At 45.2% G+C, this 26,396-nt stretch overlaps 1 protein-coding gene across 1 annotated transcript in view; it reads right to left on the bottom strand.

Annotated features, from left to right (window-relative positions):
- Positions 1 to 26,396, bottom strand: part of LOC139582877 (opsin-5-like) — a 49,555-nt gene that overhangs the window by 7,948 nt on the left and 15,211 nt on the right. The window contains exons 3-4 of the mRNA XM_071413290.1: positions 7,959 to 8,078; positions 6,486 to 6,656 (exon numbers count right to left, since the gene is read on the bottom strand). Of these exons, the coding sequence (XP_071269391.1) occupies positions 6,486 to 6,656; positions 7,959 to 8,078 (291 nt within the window). The remainder of the gene's footprint in view (positions 1 to 6,485; positions 6,657 to 7,958; positions 8,079 to 26,396) is intronic.

Genomic DNA, 26,396 nt, shown 5'->3' with positions numbered 1-26,396 from the left:
TAGGGTGGGTAATCCTAGGTTGTTTTTTCCTATGTTGGCCTGGTATGGTTCCCAATCAGAGGCAGCTGTTTATCGTTGTCTCTGATTGGGGATCATATTTAGGCAGCCATTTCCCCACTGTGTTTTGTGGGATCTTGTTTATGTGTAGTTGCCTGTGAGCACTCCATAGCTTCACGTATCGTTTGCTGATTTTTTTATTGTTTTGTGCATTTCATGAATAAAAAGATGTGGAACCCATATCACGCTGCGCCTTGGTCCGAATGTTGTTTCGACGATCGTGACAGAAGATCCCACCACACCAGGACCAAGCAGCGTGCCCAGGAGGAGAAGGTATCCTGGGCTTGGGAGGAGATCAAGGAGGAGAAGATATCCTGGACTTGGGAGGAAATAATGGGAGTACACGAAAGCCTTCCTTGGAAGCAGACGCAAGGAGAGAAGGGAAGACAGCGACGACGCCAGGCTTTGCGGCCACAACGAAAGGCCAAAGAACAGCCCCAAAAATGTTTTGGGGAGGGGCTCACGGGGTGGTCGGCGGAGCCGAGGAGTGAACCAGAGCCAATCTGGGAGAAGATGAAGAAATTGGAGGAGAGTGAACGGAGAGAGTCAGAGACCGTCAGTGAGTTGATGTAGAAATTGGAGGAGAGAGAAATGAGAGAGTTGTTGTGTTGGTGTATGATGCATGACATTCGCCCTAAGGAGCGTGTTATTAGTTTGATGCCACCTCAGTCAGCTCTCCGTACTCAAATCAAATCAAATCAAATTGTATTAGTCACATACACATGGTTAGCAGATGTTAATGCGAGTGTAGCGAAATGCTTGTGCTTCTAGTTCCGACAATGCAGTAATAACCAACAAGTAATCTAACCTAACAATTCCACAACTACTACCTTATACACACACACAAGTGTAAAGGGATGAAGAATATGTACATAAAGATATATGAATGAGTGGTGGTACAGAACGGCATGGCAAGATGCAGTAGATGGTATAGAGTACGGTATATACATATGAGATGAGTACTGTAGGGTATGTAAACATAAAGTGGCATAGTTTAAAGTGGCTAGTGGTACATGTATTGCATAAAGATGGCAAGATGCAGTAGATGATATAGAGTACAGTATATACATATGAGATGGGTAATGTAGGGTATGTAAACATTATATTAAGTGGCATTGTTTAAAGTGGCTAGTGGTACATTTTTACATAATTTCCATCAATTCCCATTTTTAAAGTGGCTGGAGTTGAGTCAGTATGTTGGCAGCGGCCGCTAAATGTTAGTGGTGGCTGTTTAACAGTCTGATGGCCTTGAGATAGAAGCTGTTTTTCAGTCTCTCGGTCCCTGCTTTGATGCACCTGTACTGACCTCGCCTTCTGGATGATAGCGGGGTGAACAGGCAGTGGCTTGGGTGGTTGTTGTCCTTGATGATCTTTATGGCCTTCCTGTGACATCGGGTGGTGTAGGTGTCCTGGAGGGCAGGTAGTTTGCCCCCGGTGATGCGTTCTGCAGACCTCACTACCCTCTGGAGAGCCTTACGGTTGTGGGCGGAGCAGTTGCCGTACCAGGCGGTGATACAGCCCGACAGGATGCTCTCGATTGTGCATCTGTAGAAGTTTGTGAGTGCTTTTGGTGACAAGCCGAATTTCTTCAGCCTCCTGAGGTTGAAGAGGCGCTGCTGCGCCTTCTTCACGACGCTGTCTGTGTGGGTGGACCAATTCAGTTTGTCCGTGATGTGTACACCGAGGAACTTAAAACTTTCCACCTTCTCCACTACTGACCCGTCGATGTGGATAGGGGGGTGCTCCCTCTGCTGTTTCCTGAAGTCCACAATCATCTCCTTTGTTTTGTTGACGTTGAGTGTGAGGTTATTTTCCTGACACCACACTCCGAGGGCCCTCACCTCCTCCCTGTAGGCCGTCTCGTCGTTGTTGGTAATCAAGCCTACCACTGTAGTGTCATCCGCAAACTTGATGATTGAGTTGGAGGCGTGCATGGCCACGCAGTCGTGGGTGAACAGGGAGTACAGGAGAGGGCTCAGAACGCACCCTTGTGGGGCCCCAGTGTTGAGGATCAGCGGGGTGGAGATGTTGTTACCTACCCTCACCACCTGGGGGCGGCCCGTCAGGAAGTCCAGGACCCAGTTGCACAGGGCGGGGTCGAGACCCAGGGTCTCGAGCTTGATGACGAGTTTGGAGGGTACTATGGTGTTAAATGCTGAGCTGTAATCGATGAACAGCATTCTCACATGGGTATTCCTCTTGTCCAGATGGGTTAGGGCAGTGTGCAGTGTGGTTGCGATTGCGTCGTCTGTGGACCTATTGGGTCGGTAAGCAAATTGGAGTGGGTCTAGGGTGTCCGGTAGGGTGGAGGTGATATGGTCCTTGACTAGTCTCTCAAAGCACTTCATGATGACGGAAGTGAGTGCTACGGGGCGGTAGTCGTTTAGCTCAGTTACCTTAGCTTTCTTGGGAACAGGAACAATGGTGGCCCTCTTGAAGCATGTGGGAACAGCAGACTGGGATAAGGATTGATTGAATATGTCCGTAAACACACCAGCCAGCTGGTCTGCGCATGCTCTGAGGACGCGGCTGGGAATGCCGTCTGGGCCTGCAGCCTTGCGAGGGTTAACACGTTTAAATGTTTTACTCACCTCGGCTGCAGTGAAGGAGAGCCCGCAGGTTTTGGTAGGGGGCCGTGTCAGTGGCACTGTATTGTCCTCAAAGCGGGCAAAAAAGTTGTTTAGCCTGTCTGGGAGCAAGACATCCTGGTCCGCGACGGGGCTGGTTTTCTTTTTGTAATCCGTGATTGACTGTAGACCCTGCCACATACCTCTTGTGTCTGAGCTGTTGAATTGCGACTCGATTTTGTCTCTGTACTGGGACTTAGCCTGTTTGATTGCCTTGCGGAGAGAATAGCTACACTGTTTGTATTCGGTCATGCTTCCGGTCACCTTGCCCTGGTTAAAAGCAGTGGTTCGCGCTTTCAGTTTCACGCGAATGCTGCCGTCAATCCACGGTTTCTGGTTTGGGAATGTTTTAATCGTTGCTGTGGGTACGACATCGTCAATGCACTTCCTAATGAACTCGCTCACCGAATCAGCATATTCGTCAATATTGTTGTTGGACGCAATGCGGAACATATTCCAATCCGCGTGATCGAAGCAGTCTTGAAGCGTGGATTCAGATTGGTCGGACCAGCGTTGAACAGACCTGAGCGCGGGAGCTTGTTGTTTTAGTTTCTGTTTGTAGGCTGGAATCAACAAAATGGAGTCGTGGTCAGCTTTTCCGAAAGGGGGGCGGGGGAGGGCCTTATATGCGTCGCGGAAATTAGTATAACAATGATCTAGGGTTTTTCCAGCCCTGGTAGCACAATCGATATGCTGATAGAATTTAGGGAGTTTTGTTTTTAGATTAGCCTTGTTAAAATCCCCAGCTACGATGAATGCAGCCTCAGGGTGTGTGGTTTCCAGTTTACAAAGAGTCAGATAAAGTTCGTTCAGGGCCATCGATGTGTCTGCTTGGGGGGGAATATATACGGCTGTGATTATGATTGAAGAGAATTCCCTTGGTAGATAATGCGGTCGACATTTGATTGTGAGGAGTTCTAGATCAGGTGAACAGAATGACTTGAGTTCCTGTGTGTTGTTATGATGATCACACCACGTCTCGTTAATCATAAGGCATACCCCCCCGCCCCTCTTCTTACCAGAAAGATGTTTGTTTCTGTCGGCGCGATGCATGAAGAAACCAGCTGGCTGCACCGACTCCGTTAGCGTCTCTTGAGTTAGCCATGTTTCCGTGAAGCAGAGCACGTTGCAATCCCTGATGTCTCTCTGGAATGCTACCCGTGCTCGGATTTCATCAACCTTATTGTCAAGAGACTGGACATTGGCGAGTAGTATGCTAGGGAGTGGAGCGCGATGTGCCCGTCTCCGAAGCCTGACCACGAGACCGCCTCGTTTGCCCCTTTTACGGCGTCGCACAGGGTCGCCGGCTGGGATCAGATCCATTGTATTGGGTGGAAGGCAAAACACTGGATCCGTTTCGGGAAAGTCATATTCCTGGTAGGAACGATGATGAGTTGACGTTAATCGTATATTCAGTAGTTCCTCCCGACTGTATGTAATGAAACCTAAGATTACCTGGGGTACCGATGTAAGAAATAACACATAAAAAAACAAAATACTGCATATTTTCCAAGGAACGCTACTCGTCCTGAGGAGCGTGCTAGCAGTCTGGTAAGAACTGTGCCGGCTCCACGCACCAGGTCTCCAGTACACCTCCACAGCCCAGTACGTCCTGTGCCAGCTCTCCGCACTCGCCTTGAGGAGCGTGTCATCTGTCCGGTACCATTTGTGCCGGCTCTACGCACCAAGTCTCCAGTACGCCTTCACAGCCCAGTACGTCCTGTGCCAGCTCCCCGCACTCGCCGTGCGAAGTGTGTCATCGTTCCGGTACAATTTGTGCCGGCTCTACGCACAAGACCTCCAGTACGCCTCCGCAGCCCAGTACGTCCTGTGTCTCCTCCTCGCACTTGCCCTGAAATGTGTGTCACCAGTCCGGTACCACCTGTGCCGGCTCCACGCACCAGGCCTCCAGTGCGCTTTCCCAGTCCGGTACGTCCTGTGCCTGCTTCTCGCACTTGCCCTGAAGTGCGTATCACCAGTCCGGTGCCACCTGTGCCGGCTCCACGCACTAGGCCTCCAGTGTGCCTCCCCAGTCCGGTACGTCCTGTGCCTGCTCCTCGCACTCGCCCTGAAGTGCGTGTCACCAGTCCGGTGCCACCTGTGCCAGCTCCACGCACCAGGCCTCCAGTGCACTTTCCCAGTCCGGTACGTCCTGTGCCTGCTCCTCGCACGTGCCCTGAAGTGCGTGTCACCAGTCCAGAGCTTCAGGCGACGGTCCCCAGTCCAGAGCTTCCGGCGACGGTCCCCAGTCCGGAGCTTCCGGCGACGGATCCCGGTCCGGAGCTTCCGGCGCCCGGTCCGGAGCTTCCGGCGACGGTTCACGGTCCGGAACCTCCTGCGACGGTCGTCCGGAACCTCCAGCGACGGTCCACGGTCCGGAACCTCCAGCGACGGTCCACGGTCCGGAACCTCCAGCGACGGTCCACGGTCCGGAACCTCCTACGACGGTCCACGGTCCGGATCCTGCTACGACGGTCCACGGTCCGGAACCTGCTACGACGGTCCACGGTCCGGAACCTCCTGCGAAGGTCGTCCGGAACCTCCAGCGACGGTCCACGGTCCGGAACCTCCAGCGACGGTCCACGGTCCGGAACCTCCTACGACGGTCCACGGTCCGGAACCTGCTACGACGGTCCACGGTCCGGAACCTGCTACGACGGTCCACGGTCCGGAACCTCCTGCGACGGTCCACGGTCCGGAACCTCCAGCGACGGTCCAGGGCCCGGAACCTCCAGCGACGGTCCGGAACCACCAGCGACGGTCCATGGTGCGGAACCTCTAGCGACGGTCCACAGTCCGGAACCTCCAGCGTGGGTCAACGGTCCGGAGCTTCCAGGCAAGGCGTCCAGTCCAGCTCCAGGGCAGGAGCCTTCCTCTGCGCCAATGTCCAGTCCAGGCACGGCGTCCAGTCCCGCTAAAAGGCCGGAGCCTTCCTCTGCGCCGGTGCCCAGTCCAGGCACGGCGTACAGTCCCGCTCCAAGGCCGGAGCATTCCTCTGCGCCGATGTCCAGTCCAGGCACGGCGTCCAGTCCTGCTCTATGGCTGGAACCTTCCTCTGCGCCGGTGCCCAGTCCAGGCACGGCGGCTAACTCAGCTCCATGGCCGGGGCCTACCTCGGCGCCGGTGCCCAGTCCGGGTGCGGCGTTCAGCCCAGCTCCATGGCCGGGTTCTTCCTCTGCGCCGAGGCCCAGTCCAGGCACGGCGGACCCTCCCCTATGGAGTCAGGTACTTTCACGCCCTGACCATAGAGAGCCTTTTTATTCTCTATGTTGGTTAGGTCGGGGTGTGACTAGGGTGGGTAATCTAGGTTGTTTTTTTCTATGTTGGCCTGGTATGGTTCCCAATCAGAGGCAGCTGTTTATCGGGATTATATTTAGGCAGCCATTTCCCCACTGTGTTTTGTGGGATCTTGTTTATGTGTAGTTGCCTGTGAGCACTCCATAGCTTCACGTATCGTTTGCTGTTTTTTTATTGTTTTGTGCGTTTCACGAATAAAAAGATGTGGAACGCATATCACGCTGCGCCTTGGTCCGAATGTTATTTCGACGATCGTGACAATTATTTCTAGATTTTCTTTCTCTCTGCATTATTGGGAAGGACCCGTAAGTAAGCATTTCACTGTTAGTAATTTATTTGTTAGAGGATATTCTTTGCTAATTCTTTGCTAGGCACGGAAATGTAAGCGATTTTCCGTGCAGCACTACGGACACCATTGAAGACCGAATACGACCCGCGGGACAAATGTTAGTTTGACACCCCTGCTGTAAACCAAACACAAACTGAGAACATAGCCCACTGTACCGTATCTGAGATGGCAGATCTTGAGATATCTGTCTAGGCTGACTACGGTCATAGTGATGAGGCTGCCAACACCGAAGAAGAAGCCAGCCCAGCCATAGAAACGACAGCCCTCCCAGCCAAACAGCCAGCGGTGGGAGAAACTGGACGCCACAAAGAACGGCTTCCCTGTGACTTCAAGACCAAACACACACAGTTGTTAACTACCTCAAATGATCAGTGTGTGCTGTGAAGACATGCGAATATATAGTATACATGTACAGTAACATAGTAATGCAGGCCTTAAAATGCATGAGAATTCCAATGAAAAACCATCATCTTCATCCACTTGACATAACAGAAGTGCTGTTTCTTCAAACCCCACAATGATAACAGATACAGTAAAGTTACAATCCTGAGGCATAGCATGTGACAGAAGAGGTGATAATGAATAGTGTTTCTATCGTGTGAGGAGAAAGTGGCATCCTCACCGGTCTGACGCCACAGAGGTTCAGAGAGCACAGTTATGACCCTGTCTCTATGTACATGTTGACGTACACACACTGCACTCTCCACCAACCCTCATAGTTAATAAAATAGTCTTTCTCTCACTTTATGACTCCTACAGTATTACGGTAAAATGGCTACGAAATATTCTGGCCCTCTTTTCATTTGGACCTCCAACATCTGAGTGATATTCCCAAGATGCAGGCAAAGCTGGCAGACACAAATAGATCATGCTTGTTGTCTGCTGTGGACGTTGGCTCAAGTCCTAGAGAGCAATGCAGGCATCTCATACAGAGAGACATAGTTGGCCCAAAGACCAAGAAATTAACAGATAAACAAGTGAGCATCCCGTGGTTGTATGAGACACAGAGAGAGCTGGCCAGAGATTGTTCTGAGACTGAGACATACTGTTGTGAATTCTGCTTCTGGCTGGGTCACAGGGACTCTTTGAGAAACTAGAATATTCTCAGATAAAGGGGATTTTTAAAACAAAATTTCTTAACTAAGATGACTGCTTACAGTGGAACTAAATCTCTTGTACATCAAAGGCCTAGTCTTTCGATATAGTGTGATCAATATGCCAGGTAGAGTAATATTAGAGGTGAGTTCTTTTTACGTGATGCTGTTCCTCTAATATCCAAACGATGGCGATAAAGGACTAATTCCAGATTAAACCACAATTTAGCAGTTACCAAACATGCCTAAAAAGTTATGACTTTAAAGCAACTCAGTGATTCTCTCTCTCTCTCTTACTCTCTCGCTTTCTTGTCATTATATTCCACCACTTCATCTTCTTCCAACCATGACAACCATTCCCATGTATCAGGATGTACAGTACATGAGTAAATGTTAATGCAGCGCTACCATTGTTCATATCCATGCTGTTCTGAATGGAAATACACAGACTACACAGGACCAATCCACCATACACTGTTCTGTACAGAAACACACTGTACATGGACATACTGTATGAAGAGACGGATGGTTTACCTGATATGCCAAAGTCAAATATGGCTAAGTTGACTGTCATGAGCTCAGGCGGCCTTAGCTTTGTCTTGCGTTTGATGGTCATGTATATAACATAGCCATTTCCTATGGCTGACATGATCCCTGCAGAGAAAACAGAGGACAAGAGGAAGACATGACAAGTTGTAAAATGCAACATGACAGGGTGTACCTACAGGTTAGTCAATTTACATACTTAGGCCTATGGCATAATTGGTTTAATTATAATGCTATAATACTTTAAAGGGGCAATCTGCAGTTGCTACGTCCATTTTTTGACTTATAAATGAATGATATGTACATATAGATTTTTGAAGAATATAACTTAGAAATGCCTCATGATCTTAGTTGAACTGTCGTACCCCATTAGAACCCAAAATATAAGCTCGTTTATTTTACTCGCCAATCTCTGGATAATAAAATTGATGAGCTCAAGGCGAGAGTTACTTTTCAAAAAGACATCAGGGATTGTAACATACTCTGCTTCACAGAAACGTGGCTCTCTCGAGATATACTGTCTGACTCTGTAAAGCCAGTTGGGATCTCAGTACATCGCGCCGACAGGAACAAACATCTCTCCGGGAAGCAGAAGGGTGGAGGTATATGTTTTATGATTAACGTCTTATGGTGTAACTGTGATAGCATACAGGAACTCAAGTCCTTCTGTTCACCTAACCTAGAATATCTCACAATCAAATGCCGACCGTACTATCTCCCAAGCAGAGGGAGAACCCCCCTATCCACATCGATGGTACCACAGTGGAGAAGGTGAAAAGCTTCAAGTTCCTCGGCGTACACACCACTGACAATCTGAAATGGTCCACCCACACAGACAGTGTGATGAAGAAGGCGCAACAGATGGATTACCAGGACGTGTACTCTGAGCATGCGTTGACCAACTGGCAAATGTCTTCACTGACATTTTCATCCTCTCCCTGTCTGAGCCTGTAATACCAACATGTTTCAAGCAGACTACAATAGTCCCTGTGCCCAAGAACACTAAGGTAACCTGCCTAAATGACTACCGACCTGTAGCACTCACGTCTGTAGCCATGAAGTCCTTTGAAAGGCTGTTCATGGCCCACATCAACACCATTATCCCAGAAACCCTAGACCCACCCCAGGTTGCATGCCGCCCCAACAGGTCCACAGATGATACAATCTCTATTGCACTCCACACTGCCCTTTCCCACCTGGACAAAAGGAACACCTGTGTGAGAATGCTATTCATTGATTACAGCTCAGCGTTCAACAGCATAGTGCCCTCAAAGCTCATCACTAAGCTAAGGACCCTGGGACTAAACACCTCCCTCTGCAACTGGATCCTGGACTTACTGACGGGCCGCCCCCAGGTGGTAAGGGTAGGCAACAACACATTCTCGGTACCCTTCTGTACTCCCTGTTCACTCATGACTGCATGGCCAGGCATGACTCCAACACCATCATTAAGTTTGCTGATGACACAACAGTCAAATATGATCACCGACAACGATGAGACATATTACCTCAATTACCTTGACTAACTGGTGCCCCCGTACATTGACTCTGTACCGGTACCCTCTGTAAAAAGCCTCGCTATTGTTATTTTACTGCTGCTCTTTAATTATTTGTTACATTTATTTTTTATTTTTTACTTTACACTTAATTTTCTTAAAACAGCATTGTTGGTTAAGGGCTTGTAAGTAAGCATTTCACTTTAAGGTCTACACCTGTTATATTCGGCGCATGTGACAAATAAACATTGATTTGATTTGATCTGCTTGCTTGGCAGAGTGTCACTCTTCCATAGAAACGCTGTGCATGTATTGGCTGCAATGACTGCAAATTTAATGAATCTGGTTTTGCTACCAATATTAACTGGTAGAACAGTCATCTCCAAGGAGAATAAGGGAAGGATCTAGTGGTACAGTCATATTAGTGACCTGTGATAAGATCTGAATAATTCTTCCCAATAATTGCCTAGTTCAGGGCAGGACAAAAACATATGCAAAAGTTTGCCCACCCCTGTTTTACAAGGCCCATACACATTCACAATGGTAATGGGCTCAGTATTAATACAACCCTGAATGATCACAAACCTACCTCCTTTGTCTTTAATCTGAGATTGAAGCTGAAAGAAGCATTGCTTATTAATGAGAATGGCCACCCCTCTTGCCCGAGAGGTGAAAGATGAATAGTACACTTGACCCACCCACTCTCTCTTCAGTTTATCATGCTCAGAGTCAGTCAGGTGTGTCTCCTGAAGAAGAGCTATATCAACCTTATGCTGCTTTAGATAATTCAGAATGCGTTTGCGCTTGACTGGGCATTTAGTACCCCTAATGTTAGTTGTCATAAATGTATACATATTAGGTGTCGACATCTTTAAAGAAAATAAGAAAGAGGGAAAGAGATGTAACTAAAATTGTGTTGAGCGTGTACAAATTGTACAAAATGAAAGTATAAAATAGTCAACATCTCATGGGCTAATACCCTGACCCTACCACAAACCCACCCAACCCCCTCCCAAACTGAGGGAGTTAAAAACCCATACCCCTAGACACTAGTCTTTAAGCTAGATGTATCTGCTATGCATAGCATCGCCTGAAGTAGGTCAATTCTAAATTATATGTACAAGATAGCACATAAAAGTGCATTGCCTGTTCACTGTAATATGAAAATGTTGTCAGTCGAGTCACAAAATCAATCAAAGCGGAAAATGTCGTCAACAATGATGACGGGATTATTTAGCCCCACATGACCATGTCAACAACAACAAAAACAGAAAAAAACAGAGGATTCATTCATGGTCACTAGCAACACCTACCCGCACACACAAATGTCAACGAATCGTCATTCCCCAAGGCACCCTGAAACCTGTGCCGCACGGTGACAAAAGTGTTGACCACAAATGCACCCAAGCAGCACAGGAAAAAAGTTATCAAGCTATGATGAATAAATGAAAACCTTTACCAGATGAGAACTATCATCCCGTATATGAAATAGAGATAATTAGTTAAACAAATCACCATCATCCTGAGTCCATATTATGGCAAGAACAGCTCAAATAAGCAAAGAGAAATGACAGTCCATCATTAATTTAAGACATGAAGGTCAGTCAATGTGGAACATTTCAAGAACTTTTAAAGTTTCTTCAAGTGCAGTTGCAAAAACCATCAAGCGCTATGATGAAACTGGCTCTCATGAGGATCGCTACAGGAAAGGAAGACCCAGAGCTGCTGCAGAGGATAAGTTCATTAGAGGTACCAGTCTTAGAAATCAGCAATTAACAGCACCTCAGAAATTGCAGCCCAAATAAATGCTTCACAGAGTTCAAGTAACAGACACATCTCAACATCAACTGTTCAGAGGAGACTGCGTGAATCAGGCGTTCATGGTCAAATTGCTGCAAAGAAACCACTACTAAAGGACACCAATAAGAAGAATAGACTTGCTTGGGCCAAGAAACACGATCAATGGACATTAGACCGGTGGAAATCTGTCCTTTAGTCTGATGAGTCCAAATTTGAGATTTCTGGTTACAACCGCCGTGACTTTGTGAGACGCAGAGTAGGTGAACGGATGATGTCTGCATGTGTGGTTCCCACCGTGAAGCATGGAAGAGGAGGTGTCATGGTGTGGGGGTGCTTTGCTGGCGACACTGTCAGTGATTTATTTAGAATTCAAGGCATACTTAACCAGCATTTCTACCACAGCATTCTGCAGTGATACACCATCCCATCTGGTTTGCGCTTAGTGGGACAATCATTTGTTTTTCAACAAGACAATGACCCAAAACAGGACAATGACCCAAAACACACCTCCAGGCTGTTTAAGGGCTATTTGACCAAGAAGGAGGGAGATGGAGTGCTGCATCAGATGACGTGGCCTCCACAATCACCAGACCTCAACCCAATTGAGATAGTTTGGATGAGTCGGACCGCACAGTGAAGCAAAATTAGCCAACAAGTGCTCAGCATATGTGGGAACTTCTTCAAGACAATTGGAAAAGCATTCCAGGTGAAGCTGGTTGAGAGAATGCCAAGAGTGTGCAAAGCTGTCATCAAGGCAAAGGGTGGCTACTTTGAAGAATCTAAAATCTAAAATATATTTAGATTTGTTTAACACTTTTTTGGTTACTACAAAATTCCATGTGTTATTTTATTGTTTTGATGTCTTCACGATTCTTGTACAATGTAGAAAATAGTAAAAATAAAGAAAAACCCTTGAATGAGTAGGTGTGTCCAAACCTTTGACTGGTACTGTAGATACATACACATACACAATTTTAAAGCTATCGTCTAGCTGGCAATTAGGCGGTCAGTCACATATCAGTGCCAACTGGTGTACAGCTTATCCCTGCCTCGGTATCACTAACGCTAGCATACATCTCTAACAATAAACAAACCAGCAAACATTAGTAGCTAAAATTCCCTGAAGTAATATAAACAACATAGTTTGGCTTGAAACCCAGTCAAAAGCCACATAGCTATTTAACCAAACCCGACTGGACCACTATGCGTAAAAGAAAAGTATACAGAAAAAGGTAATGTAGCTATAGCTATAGTCACAACCTTGTAAACTTAGCGAGCTGGCTTAATAGCGCAGCCAACATTAGCTATGATCCAACGTTACCTCGCCAGTCATTATCAAGCTAGCCATCTAGCCAGCCAACCCTGACAGCCAGTCGATCATATAAGTAATTTCATGGTATCCTCATGTTTCACTAGTGACGGGCCACCCCCAGGTGGTAAGGGTAGGTAACCCACACTGGATCCAAATTCAAAAGACAGTTCCTTATGATGTAGTAGGAGTGAACAAGTCAGGGAGTTCTTTCCTCATGTATGTTTCAGCCGTCTTCACAGCGTCAAATGTGCACTCACCATTCTTGGTTTCGATCCACAAAGTCACCGGGTAGCGCAGGCCGTATGCCAAGCCAGCCTGCCGCAGAAGCCTCTTCGGTGGGGAGAAAGCCATCCTCCTCTTGTGTAGTATGGGACAAATATCAGGAAATATCATGATTCTGGCATCTCCGTACTTGAGCTCTCACCTTGCTCGGACAGCAGAGAGGATGCGGACATTGCCCTGGTACCGTAGAAATGTTTTGACAAATGCCCTGGGTGCAACCTGGCCAGGCAGCCGCCTCCGTAGCGTGAGATGGGCCCTCTCGATTTCCAGTGGGTACGCGGAAGAGGGTAAATCCAGAATTTGGGGAATTCATTCCTGTAGAAAGGAGACTCCCTCAACAGACTCAAATTCGAGCGCTTTTGTACATTTTCGCAATAATCAAATTTCTCCTTGAGTTTAGAAATGGTGTCTCCAAACTTCTTGTACTTCTGGTCCACATCCTCGCAGATGTCGAGGATGGAAGCCTGGTGGTCAGCATAGTCTTTTTCTAACTTTGTCACTCGCCCCTTTGTGACTTTCTGGTCTTCGTGGAGTTTATCGACCAGCACATCAATCTTGATGAGGCGTTCAGAAAGTGTCTCTTGGATTTTTGTTATACTCTTGTCCTTCTCCATTCTGAACCATGCTAGTGCTTCTTCCGAGCTAGCATCCGTCGAGGTCGAAAAGGACTGTAAGAGGGGGGCACTTTTCCATGCCTCGTCTGTGGCTTTGCAAAAATATATGTTTTAACTTCCAACTCACTATTAATGAACAGGTAAACCGTGTCAAAATGCCTTAAAAGTTTTCTAAAGTTTGAGGACGCTACGCAGACGCATCTTGTTAGAGCTTCGCCATTGCCGGAAGTCTGCACATGCCATCTTAATAGGCTTTCCATTGATACTGATCAATAGTTAATTGTTATTCACAAACATGTATTTATCTGTCAATACTGACGTCAGTGTGCTGCTAACAGCTTTGCTTCCTCTACGTCCCTGTCCCCTTACTGGGCTTGAACCGGTGGCAGCAATTACAGATGCGAGTCTTTTGGGGTACGACGCTACAAGCTTGGCACACCTGTATTTGGGGAGTTTCTCCCATTCTTCTCTCCAGATCCTGTCAAGCGCTGTCAGGTTGGATGGGGAGCGTCACTGCACAGCTATTTTCAGGTCTCTCCAGAGATGTTCAATCGGGTTCAAGTCTGGGCTCTGGCTGGGCCACTCAAGGACATTTATAGACTTGTCCCAAAGCCACTCCTGCTTTGTCTTGGCTGTGTGCTTAGGGTTGTTGTCCTGTTGAAAGGTGAACCTTTGCCCCAGTCTGAGGTCCTGAGTGCTCTGGAACACGTTTTCATCAAGGATCTCTCTGTACTTTGCTCTATTCATCTTTCCCTCAATCCTGACTAGTCTCCCAGTCCCTCCAACTGAAAAACATCCCACAGAATGATGCTGCCAAAACAATACTTCACCGTAGGGATGGTATTGGCCAGGTGATAAGCGGTGCCTGGTTTTCTCCAGATGTAACGCTTGACATTCAGGCCAAAGCGTTTAATCTTGGTTTCATCAGACCAGAGAATCGTGTTTCTCATGGTCTGAGAGTCCTTTAGGTGCCTTTTGGCAACCTCCAAGCAGACTGTCATGTGCCTTTTACTGAGGAGTGGCTTCCATCTGGTCACTCCATAAAGGCATGATTGGTGGAGTGCTGCAGAGATGGTTGTCCTTCTGGAAAGTTCTCCCATCTCCACAGAGGAACTCTGGAGCTCTGTCAGAGTGACCATTGGGTTCTTGGTCACCTCCCTGACCAAGGCCCTTCTCCCCCGATTGCTCAGTGTGGCAAGGCGGCCAGCTCTAAATAGAGTCTTGGTGGTTCCAAACTTCTTCCATTTAAGAATGATGGAGGCCACTGTGTTCTTGGGGACCTTCAATGCTGCAGATATGTTTTGGTACCCTTCCCCAGATCTGTGCCTCGACACAATCCTGTCTCGGAGCTCTATGGACAATTCCTTCGACCTCATGGCTTGGTTTTTCCTTTGACATGCACTGTCAACTGTGGGACCTTATATAGACAGGTATGTGCCTTTCCAAATCATGTCCAATCAATTGAATTTACCACAAGTGGACTCCAATGAAGTTGTAGAAACATCTCAAGCATATCAATGGAAACAGGATGCAACAGAGCTCAATTTTGAGTCTCATAGCATAGGGTCTGAATACTTATGTAAATGCTGTTATGTACCTGTAGCACTAACACCTGTTTATTTTATTGTCATGTAAACCATGATCTACTGTTGTGTGTACAAGTCCATTGAAACACCCATGAAAAGAAGACAAAGAGACGCTTCATGTTTGGGTAGAAAGACATTATCCTCTGCTCTATTCTATGATATGTGATGTGAGCATATACCCTGTAAAGCAGGGTTTCCCAAACTCAGTCCTGGAGCCTCCCCTGGCTGCATGTTTTGTTTTTGCCCTAGCACTACACAGCTGATTCAAATAATCAAAGCTTGATGATGAGCTGGTTATTAGGGCAAAAACCACATGCGCCTGGGGGGGCCCCAGGACCGAGTTTGGGAAACCCTGCTATAAAGTGAAGGCTCTCTAGCTCATTCTCTGGTAAAATGTTCCATTCACTCTGGACTGCATCAGCTGAATGACCCTGGTTTTACACACAAAGCAAGTTATTGAGAGAAATTTAGGAGGGGAAAAATGAATTATCTATTGCATTCCAATTCTATCATATGATTAACAGATTACAGAAAGACTAAACAAATGGGTTATACAGTTAATTTTTTCAGTTATCGAGGGCACAGGATATGGACAGAACATCAGGGCGTAACCACATTTGATCTTCTTAATGATTAACTCCATGTCTAGCTTAAGGGTTAAATGGACAATGTTAGTATGGCTGCACACATTTGTTTGTGCCATGCAATATCAATGTGACCACGAGTTGTTTGACTTTTGTGATTAATTTATACCTAAGCAGAAAAGTAAAGAAAACATGCAAAGAAACATGCAAGAGAACAGTACACTGTCCTTCTCTCAGCACATATCAAAGCTGCAGGCTAAAGTTATATCTAGACTTGGTTTCCTCTATTGTAATCGCTCCTCTTTCACCCCAACTGCCAAACTAACCCTGATTCAGATGACCATCCTACACATGCTAGATTAAGGAGATGTAATTTATAGATCAGCAGGTAAGGGTGCTCTCGAGCGGCTAGATGTTCTTTACCATTCGGCCATCAGATTTGCCACCAATGTTTCTTATAGGTCACATCACTGCACTCTATACTCCTCTGTAAACTGGTCATCTCTGTATACCCGTCGCAAGACCCACTGGTCGACGCTTATTTATAAAACCCTCTTAGGCCTCACACCCCCCTATTTGAGATATCTACTGCAGCCCTCATCCCCCACATACAACACCCATTCTGCTAGTCACATTCTGTTCAAGGTCCCCAAAGCACACACATCCCTGGGACTCTCCTCTTTTCAGTTCGCTGCAGTTAGCGACTGAAACGAGCTACAACAAACACTCAAACTGGACAGTTTTATCTCAATCTCTTCATTCAAAGACTCAAAGACTCAATCATGGACACTCTTACTGACAGCTGTGGTACTTTGCATGATGTATTGTCTTGCCCTTTGTGCTGTTGTCTGTGCTCAATAATATTTGTACCATGTTTTGTGCTGCTACCATGTTGTTGTCATGTTGTGTTGCTACCATGGTGTGTTGTCATGTGTTGCTGCCTTGCTATGTTGTTGTCTTTAGGTCTCTCCTTATGTAGTGTTGTGTTGTCTCTCTTGTCGAGGTTTGTGTTTTGTCCTATATTTATATTTTTGTTTTGTAATCGCAGCCCCCGTCTTCGCAGGAGGCCTTTTGCCTTTTGGTAGCCCGTCATTGTAAATAACAATTTGTTCTTAACTGACGTGCCCAGTTAAATAGGATCAATGTAAAAATAAAATAAAAAGACCATGTTTTGTGCTGCTACCATGTTATGTTGCTACTATGTTGTTGTCATGTTGTGTTTCTACCATGTTATGTTGCTACTATGTTGTTGTCATGTTGTGTTGCTACCATGTTATGTTGCTACTATGTTGTTGTCATGTTGTGTTGCTACCATGTTATGTTGCTACTATGTTGTTGTCATGTTGTGTTGCTACCATGTTATGTTGCTACTATGTTGTTGTCATGTTGTGTTGCTACCATGTTATGTTGCTACTATGTTGTTGTCATGTTGTGTTGCTACCATGTTATATTGCTACTATGTTGTTGTCATGTTGTGTTGCTACCATGTTATGTTGCTACCATGTTGTTGTCATGTTGTGTTGCTACCATGTTATGTTGCTACCATGTTGTTGTCATGTTGTGTTGCTACCATGTTATGTTGCTACCATGTTGTTGTCATGTTGTGTTGCTACCATGTTATGTTGCTACTATGTTGTTGTCATGTTGTGTTGCTACCATGTTATGTTGCTACCATGTTGTTGTCATGTTGTGTTGCTACCATGGTGTGTTGTCATGTGTTGCTGCCTTGATATGTTGTTGTCTTAGGTCTCTCTTTATGTAGTGTTGTGTTGTCTCTCTTGTCGTGATGTGTGTTTTGTACTATAAGGCCTTTTGGTAAGCCGTCATTGTAAATAAGAATTTGTTCTTAACTGACTTGCCCAGTTAAATAAATATTTTTATGAAGAACCAATACAACTTCACACAATACCATTTGGAGAACCTTTAGCAAACAAAGGAATGGTCTGAATGTCCTGAACCTGTTTGGTGGGACTGAGGTCACCAAGAAATGCCAAGCAGACCTGAAGTTGTATGTAATTTATATCCCGAATGTCCTTGTACACAGCAACTCATCACTTTAATGTCAAAGCATCTCCTGTCTCTCTGTTAGACACTTTAGGGTGAATTGGATGTCCCTGTTCACTGCTGCCTGCCTCTCTCTCTTTTCCCATCACCACCTTCCAGACTCTGCTCAGTACACCTAAGTCCACACATCTTTGGAGGTTAGCAAGGGGCCTCAATGTGGAAGTTACCTCTGCCTGTTGTTTATTGTGTGCCAGTTTCGGGTCAGTCATATTTTCTTATGATCTCCTATTCCATAGAGAGGCCTGACACACATTAAAATCAGTCAATCGTTTGGGGTCATTTATGGCATTGCTAGTGGTACTACTGTTTCTAGCGGGAGAGACTGTGAGGGGTTTATAGAATGGTCTTGTACAACTGGGCTTATTAGCTAGCAGCATTAGCATAATCAAAGTCAACCAACACAGCTGTAAAGAGAGTGCAGACCAGGGATGGGGATGGTACAGTCCCTCGGAGCAAGTAATGGAGTAGACAGGTGTAGGACTTATGGGTGTTAGGGAGTGAGAGATGGAGGGAGGGAGTGGGAGAGAGACATGGGATTCATGGGACTCAGGAGCTCAGAGGGATAAGCCCCAAATGTCTTTCTCACTGAAAAGCCACATCAAAATGCATGAGACCCTGGCATGAGGCATCTTCACCGTCCATCCGTTCATTAGGTCAGGACAGCAGTTATACAGGGCATTGTAGAGTTTGCAAATGGCTCAGCAATGTATAAACAAAACATTTGTCGGTATGAACATTTCTGTGAACACACACAAGGCAGTTGTTGTGGCAAGAGAAACAAAAAATGACAAGAAAAGATTTGTGACAGGTGTGCATCCTGAAGGAAAGAAATAAGTAATCTGACATCTAGGAAAAGAAAACCCTGAGTTTCCCTACTGACTGCAAGTGATGTTTAATACGAAGGTGAGCATATTAAAGAGACAGAGATTGCATAACTGTATCTATTCATAAATGAATCTATCGATTCCTGTATCTATTCAATCAATTTGAGTCATGGATACAAATCGACCTAATTTTCAAACATTGCTACGGGCACAGCCAAATAACACAAGTAATGGATTTGACTTCCGCTTTACTTCCGCACTTCAGCGCGCAGATGGAAAACTTGCTGGAGTAAATTATTTGAAGGAGTCCATTTATAGAGTATAAAATTCAAGTAAACAAGTATATGTGTATAAGTGTAATTTTACATTTATTTCATTCAAGTTAGCTAACATTACCTTCTAGTAGTTCTGTTGTGATACATAGAGATAGATAGGACTCATCTTTAGATCTTTGCTATTATAGCATCTGTGACAGCATGGACAGCACCACTGAGGCTACAACCCTAAGGAATCTCTACACAGTTGACTACTATGACTAATTTAAAATGGTGGAAATATGGTGGAAGCCCTCAATGGCGCTGCCCATGCTAAAATGACCTATTGGCCACTAGAGTCATCTATCATTCTCTATGGTTGTGTCAGCATTAAGGGCCATCCACCAAGCCAATAACTATACTATAACGATAATTAAAAAACTATAAAACGATGGTGAGCATCCACACTAGAGGAAAGTGTATCATTCTACTGTCCTACACCTGTCAATCAACTGATCAAGGCATCCTACTGCACACTGCCTATTAATAAGGTGGTAACACAAGACCATTCAGTGATTTCAGGGTGTCATTGTCACAGTGACAACTGAAAATAATACTTAAATGTACATGTAGGCATAATGAAAAATAATATATTAACTCATATTTAAATGTTGCAATTCAACAACAAACACTGTTTAGCCTGCACATATTTTACAGCATGTCATTGCCTCGTGGCTCATGTGGTTTGCAAGTGATTTCCATTTTTCAAATGGTTGTCAATTACTTTGGGTCTTCTTTTTCACTGTGCTCATCTCTCTGTCTGTTCTGTTCAACTATTTGCAATGCATCAGTGCAACAATGTTATCATAATCGGCCAAAAGTGATCACACCAATGCAATTTCTCTCCTCAGCTTTCCCAGACAGATAATATGGCCTATGCTGTAGGCCTGTTTTAAGCCTGCTTCTTTCCCCAGAGCTATTAGGCTTAGTATAGAAATATGATCAAAATAAATGTCCTATAGCTTTGGCAGCCTAAAGCCTAACCTGGGATTTCAAGAGAAGAGGAATGGCCTAATGCTGAGAGACTTCCGCAGCCTATTGTGCACGGGAACTGCTGGAAAAGAGAGGCTACTGATGTTTAGCCAACGTAAGAAGCTAAATATTAGGGCTATACAGAGGTGTAAAGTAGCCATGAAAAATACTTTGAAGTACTACTTAAATCTGTACTTTACTTTACTATTCACATTTTTTACAACTTCTACTTTTACTCCACTACATTCCTAAAGAAAACATGTACTTTTTACTCCCATACCTTTTCACTGACAACCAAAAGTATTCTTTACATTTCGAATATGGTCCAATTCACGCATCTATCAATATAACGCGTTGTCATCCTCGGACCCCTGGCTGTCTGTTAAAAAAAGAACATCTTGCTGTCTGGTTTGCGTAATATAAGGACGTTGATGTGTAGAATTTACTTTGACTTTTTACTTTTACTCAAGTATGACAATTGAGTACCTTTTCCACCACTGTACTTAAGTACCTTTAAAACCAGATACTTTTAGACTTTTACGCAAGTAGTATTTTACTGGGTGACTTTCACTTTTACTTGAATAATTTTCTATTAAGGTATCTTTACTTTTACTTAAGTATAACAACTGAGTACTTTTTACACAACTGGGGCTAAAGACTAAATATTTACCTGTCAAAGTGCAAGAAAACAAAGTTAACAGATGATGAAATGGCAGATCTTTGCTTTACTCTAGACTGCACTCTAGATCCAGTCAATTCACACAGCTTAAGAAAAAAAGTTAACAGATAAGGAAATCATAGGTAGGCCTAGTCTACATTATGTGCACTCCAAAAGATGCGATGAGTCCCTGAGCATGCAGCTTGAAAAGCTACCCTATTGATTATGTTTTTAGGGACAATAAATGTATCCTACCTAAGTTACAACAGCACAATGTAATGTTAATATTGTTATCAAGAGTACTAAACTGTAGTCTAGGCTGTCAACTGCAGTAAATAGCCTATAGCTCAAAAGCCTGGCATTTTGAATACTGTGGAAGGACCAACAGAGGACAGGCTGCTCCCACAGACAGTAGCCCAGCCCGGCATGTGAGTCAGGGTGATCAGAGGCAATTAAGCACAGCTGACGGTACTAATGAGCTATTCTCTTCCCCTACAAGAGAGAGGAGGGAACAGGGAGAAAGAAAAGAGCGTTTGCTTCTACAAAGGAGAGGACACCACCTCTAGGGAATGTTCACCACGGATCCGGACAACCGCCCGAAGGGAGCTCTCCACGGACGGATCGTGAAGGTGGTGACACACCCATGATTTATGTTATAGTTTAAAGATACTCACCTTGTGTTCCTTGTGAAGATTTGTTTTCCTTGGGATATCGTCCTTGATTGTGTTTGAGAAGGGTAAAAAATACCTCAATAGAGAACTTTGTTCAATTAAGAACTTGCTCCTGACTCGTTTATTCTACCTTTCTACTTTAGAGCAACCTCCAAGTACTTGGTCTGCTCACAATACATATTAATTTTGAAATAACTGCATCTAGCCTACCTGATTGGGAAACCATTTGGATCAGTTATGGGGTTTTTTTCTCTGCAATTTAGCCTACAAGGTCAAGGCACACTAGTAGACCAGTATTTTGCAGTGGCGTGTCTTCATGGATGCCAAGGGAAACTAGGCTTCCCCAAAACATTTACCATGGGGGATACAGAAATGTATATTTCGTCTCTGTTTTCGTAATTGTCCTTCAATTTGCAAGAGGATGACTATCTCACCGGAGAAAGCATTGAAGCGAGCGAAACAGCACCCCTCTGTTTCTGTATGTGTACACCTCGATTTGGTCTAATGTACATTACATTACCGATCAAAAGTTAGGGGTCACTTAAATGTCCTTGCTTTTTTTAAAGAAATTCAAATTTTATCATTAAAATAATTTCAAATTGATCAGAAATACAGTGAAGAGTTGTTGTAAATGACTATTGTAGCTGGAAACTGCATTTTTTATGGATTATCTACGTAGGTGTACAGAGGCCCATTATCAGCAACCATCACGCCTGTGTTCCAATGGCACGTTGTGTTAGCTAATCCAAGTGTATCATTTTAAAAGGCTAATTGATCATTTGAAAACCCTTTTGCAATTATGTTAGCACAGCTGAAAAGTGTTCTGATTTTAAGGAAGCAATAACACTGTCGTTAGACTAGTTTAGTATCTGGAGCATCAGCATTTGTGGGTTTGATTACAGGATCAAGTGGCCAGAATTAAGGCCTTCTGAAACTCGTCAGTCTATTGTTCTGAGAAATGAAGGCTATTCCATGCGAGAAACTGAAGATCTCATATAACGCTGTGTCCTACTCCCTTCACAGAACAGCGCAAACTGTCTCTAACCAGAATTGAAAACGGAGTGGGAGGCCCTGGTGCACAACTGAGCAAGAGGACAAGTACATTAGTGTCTAGTTTGAGAAACAGATGCCTCACAACAGCGAAGAGGTGACTCCAGGATGCTGGCCTTCTAGGCAGAGTTCCTCTGTCCAGTGTCTGTGTTCTTTTTCCCATCTTAATCTTTTCTTTTATGGGCCAGTCTGAGATGGGGCTTTTTCTTTGCAACTCTGCCTAGAAGGCCAGCATCTGGAGTCGCCTCTTCACTGGTGACTGAGATTGGTGTTTTGCGGGTACTATTTAATGAAGCTGCCAGTTGAGGACTTGTCTGTTTCTCAAACTAGACGCACTAATGTACTTGTCCTCTTGCTCATTTGTGCACCGAGGCCTCCCACTCTAATCGAACCCACAAATGCTGATGCTCCAGATACTCAACTAGTCTAAAGGCCAGTTTTATTGCTTTAATCAGGACAACAGTTTTCAGCTGTGCTAACATAATTGCAAAAGGGTTTCCTAATGATCAATTAGCCTTTTAAAAAGATAAAGTTGGATTAGCTAACACAACGTGCCATTGGAACACAGGAGTGATGGTTACTGATAATGGGCCTATGTAGATATTCCATAAAAAATCTGCCGTTTCCAGCTACAATAGTCATTTACAACAACGTCTACAGTCGTGGCCAAAAGTTTTGAGAATGACACATATTAATTCTCACAAAGTCTGCTGCCTCAGTTTGTATGATGGCAATTTGCATATACTCCAGAATATTATGAAGAGTGATCAGATGAATTGCAATTAAATGCAAAGTCCCTCTTTGCCATGCAAATTAACTGAATCCCCCAAAAACACTGCATTTCAGCCCTGCAACAATTCTCTCGTTAACACAGGTGTGAGTGTTAACGAGGACAAGGCTGGAGATCACACTGTCATGCTGATTGAGTTCGAATAACAGACTGAAAGCTTCAAAAGGAGGGTTGTGCATGGAATCATTGTTCTTCCTCTGTCAACCATGGTTACCTGCAAGGAAACACGTGCCGTCACCATTGCTTTGCACAAAAAGGGCTTCACAGGCAAGGATATTGCTGCCAGTAAGATTGCACCTAACTCAACCATTTATTGGATCATCAAGAATTTCAAGGAGAGTGGTTCAACTGTGGTGAAGAAGGCTTCAGGGAGCCGAAGAAAGTCCAACAAGCGCCAGGACCGTCTCCTAAAGTTGATTCAGCTGCGGGATCGGGGCACCACCAGTACAGAGCTTGCTCAATGGCAGCAGGCAGGTGTGAGTGCATCTGCACGCACAGTGAGCCAAAGACTTTTGGAGGATGGCCTGGTGTCAAGAAGGGCAGCAAAGAAGCCACTTCTCTCCAGGAAAAACATCAGGGACAGACTGATATTCTGCAAAAGGTACAGGGATTGGACTCCCTCACGACGCCAGGTCAGCGGAGTCAATCATCACCTTCCGGAGACACCTGAAACCCCACCTCTTTAAGGAATACCTGGGATAGGATAAAGTAATCCTTCTAACCCCCCCCCCCCCCCCCCCCCTTAAAAGAGTTAGATGCACTATTGTAAAGTGGTTGTTCCACTGGATATCATAAGGTGAATGCACCAATTTGTAAGTCGCTCTGGATAAGAGCGTCCGCTAAATGACTTAAATGTAAATGTAAATGTAGGACTGGGGTAAAGTCTGATTGTTTGGGGCATCCGGAAAAAAGTTTGTCTGGAGAAGACAAGGTGAGCGCTACCATCAGTCCTGTGTCATGCCAACAGTAAAGCATCTGAAACCATTCATGTGTGGGGTTGCTTCTCAGCCAAGGGAGTGGGCTCACTCACAATTTTGCCTAAGAACACAGCCATGAATAAAGATCGGCACCAACACATCCTCCGAGATCAACTTCTCCCAACCATCCAGGAACAGTTTGGTGACAAACAATGCCTTTTCCAGCATGATGGAGCACCTTGCCATAAGGCAAAAGTGATAACTAAGTGGCTCGGGGAACAAAACATAGATATTTTGGGTCCGTGGCCAGGAAACTCCCCAGACCTTAACGTTGCCCATGAAAGGAAGTTAGGCTAGCAGGCATGCAATTTAGCCAGGTAGCCTAGGACAACAAAATATAGTGTGTACTGTATGACAGGGTCATAGACTGTTTTGTCAACATGAAACAGAGGAGGATGGCATTCGCAATTCTCTACAAGTAGGGTGAGTCAACATGTTTTTTCTACTTGCACAAACGTGCACGCACATACACACACACATAAGATGGCGCCGAAGAACATGGCTGACGTTTTACATTCTCCCAACCAATTGTGCTATTTTGTTAGGTTTTTTTGCGTTTTGTGTAACTTATTTTTTTACTTATTGTGTACATAATGTTTCTGCTACCGTCTCTTATGACCGAAAATAACTTCTGGACATCAGAACAGCGATTACTCACTGCGGACTGGAAGAAACTTTTTCCTTTAACGAGTCCGACGAGAAGGATAAACTGCTTTCACTGGAACAGGCCCAGATCCCCGCCTTTTGCGTGAAGAAAAGATGCAGGAAAAGGGGCCGCAGATCGGGCAGCCTTCTGAGAATCCGTAGGCGAGTAAACTCCCACTGCCATCCGTTCTTCTTGCTAACGTGCAATCATTTGAAAATAAAATTGATGACCTACGATTAAGATTATCCTACCAACGGGACATTAAAAACTGTAATATCTTATATTACACGAGACGTTCCTGAACGACGATACGGACAATACATAGCTAGCGGGATTTCCCATGCACCGGCAGAACAGAGATGCTACCTCTGGTAAGACGAGGGGTGTGTGTCTATTTGTCAATAATAGCTGGTGCGCAATGTCTAACATTAAAGAAGTCTCGAAGTATTGCTCGCCTGAGGTAGAGTACCTTGTGATAAGCTACAAAGAGAGTTCTCATCTATATTATTCATAGCCGTCTATTTACCACCACAGAATGAAGCTGGCACCAAGACCGCTCTGAATCAACTCTATAAGGCCATAAGCAAAAAAGAAGCGTCGCTCCTAGTGGCCGGGGACTTTATTGCAGTCAAACTTAAATCAGTTTTACCCAATTTTTACCAGCATGTCATATGTGCAACCAGAGGGAAAAAATAATTTACTCCACACACAGAGATGCATACAAAGCTCTCCCCCGCCCTCCATTTGGCAAATCTGACCATAATTCTATCCTCCTGATTCCTGCTTACAAGCAAAAACTAAAGCAGGAAGTACCAGTGACTCGCTCAATACGGAAGTGGTCAGATGACGCGGATGCTACACTACAGGACTGTTTTTCTAGCACAGAAAGGAATACTCATCCAATGGCATTGAGGAGTACACCACGTCAGTCATCGGCTTCATCAATAAGTGCATCGACGACGTCATCCCCACAGTGACTGTACGTACATATCTCAACCAGAAGCCATGGATTACAGGCAACATCCGCATCGAGCTAAAGGCTAGAGCTGCCGCTTTCAAGGAGCGGGAGACTAATCTGGACACTTATAAGAAATCCCGCTATGCCCTCAGACGAACCATCAAACAAGCAAAGCGTCAATACAGGATTAAGATTGAATCCTACTACACCGGCTCTGACGCTCGTCAGATGTGGCAGGGCTTGAAAACTATTACGGACTACAAAGGGAAACCCAGATGCGAGTTGCCCAGTGACGCGAGCCTACCAGACGAGCTAAATGCCTTTTATGCTCGCTTCGAGGCAAGCAACACTGAAGCATGCACGAGAGCACCAGCTATTCTGGATGACTGTGTGATAACATTCTCGGTAGCCGATGTGAACAAAACCTTTAAACAGGTCAACATTCACAAAGCCGCTGGCCCAGACGGATTACCAGGACGTGAACTCAAAGTATGCGCATACCAACTGTCAAGTGTCTTCACTGACATTTTCAACCTCTCCCTGACCAAGTCTGTAATACCTACATGTTTCAAGCAGACTACAATAGTCCCTGTGCCCAAGGAAGCTAAGGTAACCTGCCTAAATGATTACCGTCCCGTGGCACTCATGTCGGTAGCCATGAAGTGCTTTGAAAGGCTGGTCATGGCTCACATCAACAGCATCCTCCCGGACGCCCTAGACCCACTCCAATCGCATACCGCCCCAACAGATCCACAGATGATGCAATCTCAATCGCACTCCACACTGCCCTTTCTCACCTGGACAAAAGGAACACCAATGTGAGAATGC

Source organism: Salvelinus alpinus, chromosome 8 (assembly GCF_045679555.1).
Source record: "Salvelinus alpinus chromosome 8, SLU_Salpinus.1, whole genome shotgun sequence".
NCBI lineage: Eukaryota > Metazoa > Chordata > Actinopteri > Salmoniformes > Salmonidae > Salvelinus > Salvelinus alpinus.
The sequence above is the reverse complement of the archived record's forward strand: the minus strand, read 5'-3'. Positions and strand labels throughout refer to the sequence as shown.